The sequence below is a fragment of the Parasteatoda tepidariorum genome, chromosome 7 (genome assembly GCF_982258835.1).
Source record: "Parasteatoda tepidariorum strain Cologne lab strain chromosome 7, Ptep-v5.0, whole genome shotgun sequence".
Classification (NCBI taxonomy): Eukaryota; Metazoa; Arthropoda; class Arachnida; order Araneae; family Theridiidae; genus Parasteatoda; species Parasteatoda tepidariorum.
The window spans coordinates 9,321,478-9,327,477 of NC_141761.1; the positions used below are offsets into that span (position 1 = coordinate 9,321,478).

Below are 6,000 nucleotides of genomic sequence, written 5' to 3' on the forward strand. Positions count from 1 at the left end.
TTGATCATAAAAAATCATGTCATATCACAATCAAAACTTATCATAAAACTAATCACATAAAAATTATAATTTCTTGCAGCCATATACTCTTTTATCTGAAGACTAAATAATCTTAGTCTATTTTTAAAAAAAAATTCAAAATATTTAAAGAACAACTAATCTTAATATTAACTTTATTTATTCATTTCTTTTTTTTTTTGAGGGGGGGGGGAAGGTTCTCAATAATTCTCATTGACGTAATTTTGAATAATTAGCAGAAAATTCCTCTTTTCCATTTTTGGAAGTTAACATAACTATACGGTCTGCCTTCAATATGAATTTTCTTGACTTAGTTTATTCAGAATACTAAATCATTTATATTTATTTAAATGTTGAAAGATTTTTGACCTATCAAATAGAAGGATTTTTTTGTTCTGACCTCCCATCACCCTCAGTCGCATGTCAGCTGATAACAGGAAACTCATTTTATTTCTATCAATCTATCTTCTTTGTAATTCCTCTATATATTTAAAAATAACTCGTATGTTTACGTAAGTTACTAATAACCAGAGTTAGTCTTATTCGTTTAATTTATGAATTATACAGTATGCTTTGTATTCACATCGTTTTCAAATTACACATCATGATTTTTATGCTAGCAAATTTAGGGATTCATTGTGATTTGTATTTACATTATCCACATTGCATTTCACTTTGGCATGAATTAGAAATAGCACACATCATGCTTGAGAATATATGAATCAGTGATATAGCTGAGTATAGAAAACCATAATAAGTATTAAATTGATTTTAAATCAAATCTTTAGCAACAACATACTGAGGGTATGTTCTTACTATTGCCTACTGGCGGCGGATTAAATTACAGAGTATGTCATATAATTTGAATCAAGATTACTGATTTTTTGTTATAATCAGGTGTCTCTTGTTGTAAATGCTTTTATTAACCTCAATGGGGGAAATAAATGGAATCTTTTTTTTTGTAAATATTTTCCTAGATTTAAAAAAGTAATGAGATTTTGTTTGTTAATATGTATACATTACCCTAAAATAATGGTAAAGACACTTTCAGTTTGTTTTGATCTGATTTGACATTTTTTTAAATTTCTCAAAAAATGCAGAGAAAATTACTTTTTAACTTTTGAGGTGTTTAGTTCGTGCGATTTTTCTTACTTAGCAATAGAGGTTATTGCCTTCAGAGATTTGAGGTTACCGACAATAATTTACAAAAGAAAATTTTTTTCTGTACATGCGCAATATGAAAGAACTACTTTAAATACTCATATGTTAAGCAGTTTTAAAATATTTAATCAATATGTTTGTAAATAATCTGAAATATCTCTAAAAATTTTGATTACTTGTGTTGAATATTTTTAAAGTTACAGCAAAAAAACATAGGACAAAGGAATAAGTTTTTAACAATCTCCATAAATATTTAGCATAATATAAATATTTATAGAGATTGTTGTTGTTGCAAGCTTTTTTATTTGCTTTATATTCCACGGGAAGATTTTTCACATTTTTAGATAACAAGAGGTTGAATTTTGTGTGTCCCTGTGCTATTGGCACACAGAAGAACAGTCAATCTTTGCTTTGATACCGTAACATTTCTCTCCCTTAAATGCTCGATCGGGTGGGAGTTGAAAAAACAGCCTGTTATAAACGGTTTATACTTTTGAAGTTCTCTTTCTTCCATTCATTTGCTTCGTTCTTTCAGCAGTGAACTTCTTGTAATTCCATGACGAAAACGCCAACCATTTCGTTCCCCAAGATTACTGCGAATTTACGTGATTATCGGGATATTTGTTGCTTGAAACCATTTTAAGATCGAAAAAAATATCAGCATTTTCTCCTTATTGTACAGAAAGTAACAGATTGTTTCTTCCGAATTCCAGGAATTCCCGAAATTTTTTCCAGAGATTTGTCACCAAGATGGTGGAATACGATTCCTATTAACCCTTTAAAGGGATTGTATTGGGATTGAATCGAGCACTGTTGTATGAAGATATTTTTGGAATTGAGATATATTTATGAAAGGAAATTCATTTATCTTATTACTTAAAACTTATTTGATTTCTGATACCGATATTTTTTTTTTGAAGGGGAGGTTGATGCGGTGGTTTCAAGCTTTTACCTCTAGTAAAGATTCGGCCACTCACCGGAACACATGTGCTTATAAATAGCCAAATAAATGTTGTTGCTGTTGTTGTAAGCCATTAAGTCAAAGGGTGCTATTGTTCTTGCTTTCTAGTGACGCCATCTATGGCCAAGAATTTGACTTCAGCCGCACCCATACGTCACATCCGCTTATAGGGCGGACTTATTTATTCAACCACAGATCATAATTTTGAGCTAAACCAAAGAACGATCCATCTCCGATTCAGTACCTCCAGATATATAATTTGTTATGGGAACATGGTGGACTTTGTGACCCGATAGATTTAACGAGTACAAGTCACCATTTACTACACTGCGAGTCTTCGGCATTGTGGATTCAAACTCCCTCTCTCCACTGGACGTGAGTCCAGTGCCCTGCCAACATGACTATCCCTGCCTAACGAAATTAATGAATTCAGAGGCTCAATTATGCAGCAAATAGAGCCTTCCAATGAGGTAAACCAGGCTCGATACCGGCGATGGCTCGTCTATACGAATACCGCATCCGGTTTGCACGGACCTAAGTGCTGACGTGAAATATACTCACTGGTAGACGGATCATGGGTTAGAGTTCCCTTGCCGTCAGGCTAACAGTGGGAGGTTCTCGTGATTTTCCTCTCCATGTAACGCAAACATGGGTTAGTTGGATCAAAAAGTCCTCCATGAAGGCAAATTTCTATCAACATTTAATCCAGGAATTCTCTTGTTTTCTGGATTGAATTGTCAGACTTAGGGAGAAGTTTTGGATTCTTAAGGCTAAAAAGTTAGTAAAAGAAGTCATTTCTAAATGCGTGACATGCAAGCGTTTCAAATCTAAACCAGTTGAAGTTCCCTTCGCTCCGCTGCCTAGAGAAAGAGTTACCTTGACAAAAGTCTTCGAGGTATGTGGTGTAGATTATGCTGGTCCTCTCTACTTGAAGTCAAAAGGAAAAGCTTGGATCGTTTTATTTACGTGCGCCGTTAACCGAGCGGTCCATTTTGAACTGGTACAATCACTCACCACAGATGCTTATATCCAAGCCCTCAGACGATTCATTGCCAGACGAGGCCGGATTTCAATCCTTTATTCCGACAACGGCACAAACTTTGTGGGAGCCAACAGAGCATTGAAAGCATTAGATTGGGACAAGATAGCAGCACACTCAACCGCTCAGAGAATCACTTGGAAATTTATTCCACCTACGGCAGCATGGTGGGGTGGGTGGTGGGAGCGAATGGTCAGAATGCTCAAAGAACTGCTACGTCGAGTTCTAGGGAAATCTACCATCGATTACGAAGAACTCTACACGATATTGTGTGACTGTGAGTCAGTAATAAATTCAAGGCCACTCACTTACATACAAGATAATCCAAATGAATTAGTACCGTTGACACCCGAAATGTTTATTCACGGTGGCGGTAACAGCGAAACACCAGATCTAGATAATGTAGACCGATCTTGCCTCATAAAACGAATAAAGTATTTACAGAAGATACGTGAAAACCTCAGACAAAGATTTCGAAATGAATATCTTGCTCTTTTAGTCCACAAAGGGGTAAGAAGAAATAACGTTTTAGACGTTGGTGATGTTGTGTTAATAGGACATGACAATGTCCGTCGTATCGATTGGCCACTTGGAGTTATGTATTTTAGAAATTTTTCCTGGTAAAGATGGTATTCCTAGAGTTACAAGACTGAGGACCAGTAAGGGTGAAAGGATCCGTCCATTTCAAAGGCTTTACCCATTAGAAGTGTCTACCAAAACTGATATTGAGGTCTTAAAAGCTGCTAGAAGGACTGACGATTTTGTAGAAAACAATGAAGCTTTAGAGGTGAATTATTTTCCTAAAACTAAGTCGGGAAGAATCATCAAAGTTCCTGTTCGGTTGGACTTATGAGCATTATTTTTATTTTTAGCTCTAGTAGTTTAAAGTTCCAACTTTCGTAAAATTTTGGTTGCAAAGTTCAATAAGCCTAACTTTGCAAGGTGGGAGTATGTTAGAGATTGTGATATGTTTTTATAGTTGGTGTCACGTGATTCTGACTGCTGCTTTCATTTAATTTTTATTCTTTAACTTTGGTTTTTAAGTTGGCAACCTTCTTAAAATGTTTTTGTGTTGATTATTTAGTGATCGAATAAGTTAGGTTTTGAAAATATCACTAAATTGAGATTGCTTTAGAATTAATAAATATTTGTTAAGTTTTAATGTGTATCTGTTTATTCATCTGTAGAATTAGTAGTTCATTTGAATAACATTAAAAAGGCGTCCGTGAAATTTATTTGTTTGCTGCAATTTACAATATATTTAAAAACTAATATTCTCGCTGATTGTCCTCTACCACCATCATGAAGATAATTCTACACTTGCTCCATCTCTCTGTCTTAAAACCTCCACTTTCTCTCAAATATGCTTGCTTTTATAGATCTGCTAACATTCCTTTCCTGATGTCGCTGACATTGTCCACTCTTTGTTTTAAATTCAGCCTACGAAATCTTCAATTTCATTACATGTCACCGAAAAGCAAAAATATGCATCTTTTCTGGCAAATATTTCTCCATTGAAGTGTTCGTCATACTATGATTTGAGTGAGTGCCAGCTAACATTAACGCCACACATACCAACATGCTAATCTCATAAAACTATATGTACGCATTATAACAATATATAAAATAACATAAAGTGTAACCAAATTTTTTTTTAATCTATACGCAAATAAATAACTCTTATACCATCATAGAACTGTACAGAAATAAAAATTTTTATTTACGTAAATTGGTACTTTGTTTAGCATATAAGTTTAACATAAGTTCAAATTTTATTTTTTAATATTTTATCGTAATTCTAATTTTTACTTCTAATTTTGTCTTTCACTAGAAATTTTGGTAAATAATTTTGTTTTTAACATTTATGATCGTTAATTTTTTAAATTTCATGACTTATATCATGAGTTCGTTATTTCTAAATCCAGAATTATCTGTACACTTTTTTTGTACTTCCAACATATATTTTCTAAATCTACATTTTTCATCTCAATTATTCATCTAGATCATGGGTTTCCAACATACATGAGGCCGCGGGCCACAATTAAAAACACAAATTAAATGGCGGGCCACAACTTTATCAAAATTTTATGAAGGACTATTTTATGTTTGAAAAAACATTGAATATTACTGTCAGATTTTTAATAAGTTGTACAAAACAAAAGTACTGAATTACAAATTAAAATAAGAAGTAGATTTTTAAAAATATTTAATTGTTATTAACAATATTTTTAAAAATATTAATAATATTTTTAAAAATATTAAATAAATAATTAAAATTCGGGCTACAATAACTTTAATGTGCACCTATGTATTAAACAAATAATGTGCAAAAGATATCCAATTGTAAAGATATAAAACTTTAAAAAAGTTGGTATTAAAACTTACGTAGTAGCACACAAAATATTCAATGAGAAAATTGAGATTTGTATGCTGCAACAACCAGAAAATAGATAGTTACATTTAAAATTTACAAATGTGTGTTTAAATATTTTCTTCCAAAATGAGTGAGTGGTTTCAAAAAGTTAAATCGGATAATTTCTTCGAGAAAATTTCTGATACACACATGCTAAATTATATTCACAAAATACAAGAAAAAAAAATGAACAAAACAGAGCTACATTCACGATTATTTTTGTATTTGCATAAATATTTTCCTGGTGCAAAACCTGAGAAAATTTTTTTTTTGCACCGTTGGTATGCTAAATTTCACAGAAACGAAGAAATTATGTTTTAATTAACGAGAAAAGTATTTTAAACCCATATTGATTTTTTACTAAAATTGTCCTCAAAAAAATGACAACTAATATATTTTAGTTCGCGG

At 32.4% G+C, this 6,000-nt stretch overlaps 1 protein-coding gene across 1 annotated transcript in view; it reads left to right on the top strand.

Moving 5' to 3' along the window:
• LOC147806816 (uncharacterized) overlaps window positions 1–4,032 on the top strand; it is a 40,575-nt gene extending 36,543 nt beyond the window's left edge. Inside the window, exons 2-3 of the mRNA XM_087168602.1 lie at window positions 2,882–3,689; window positions 3,736–4,032. Coding sequence (XP_087024728.1) covers window positions 2,882–3,689; window positions 3,736–4,032 — 1,105 coding nt within the window. The remainder of the gene's footprint in view (window positions 1–2,881; window positions 3,690–3,735) is intronic.
• The last annotated feature ends 1,968 nt before the right edge of the window (window positions 4,033–6,000 follow it).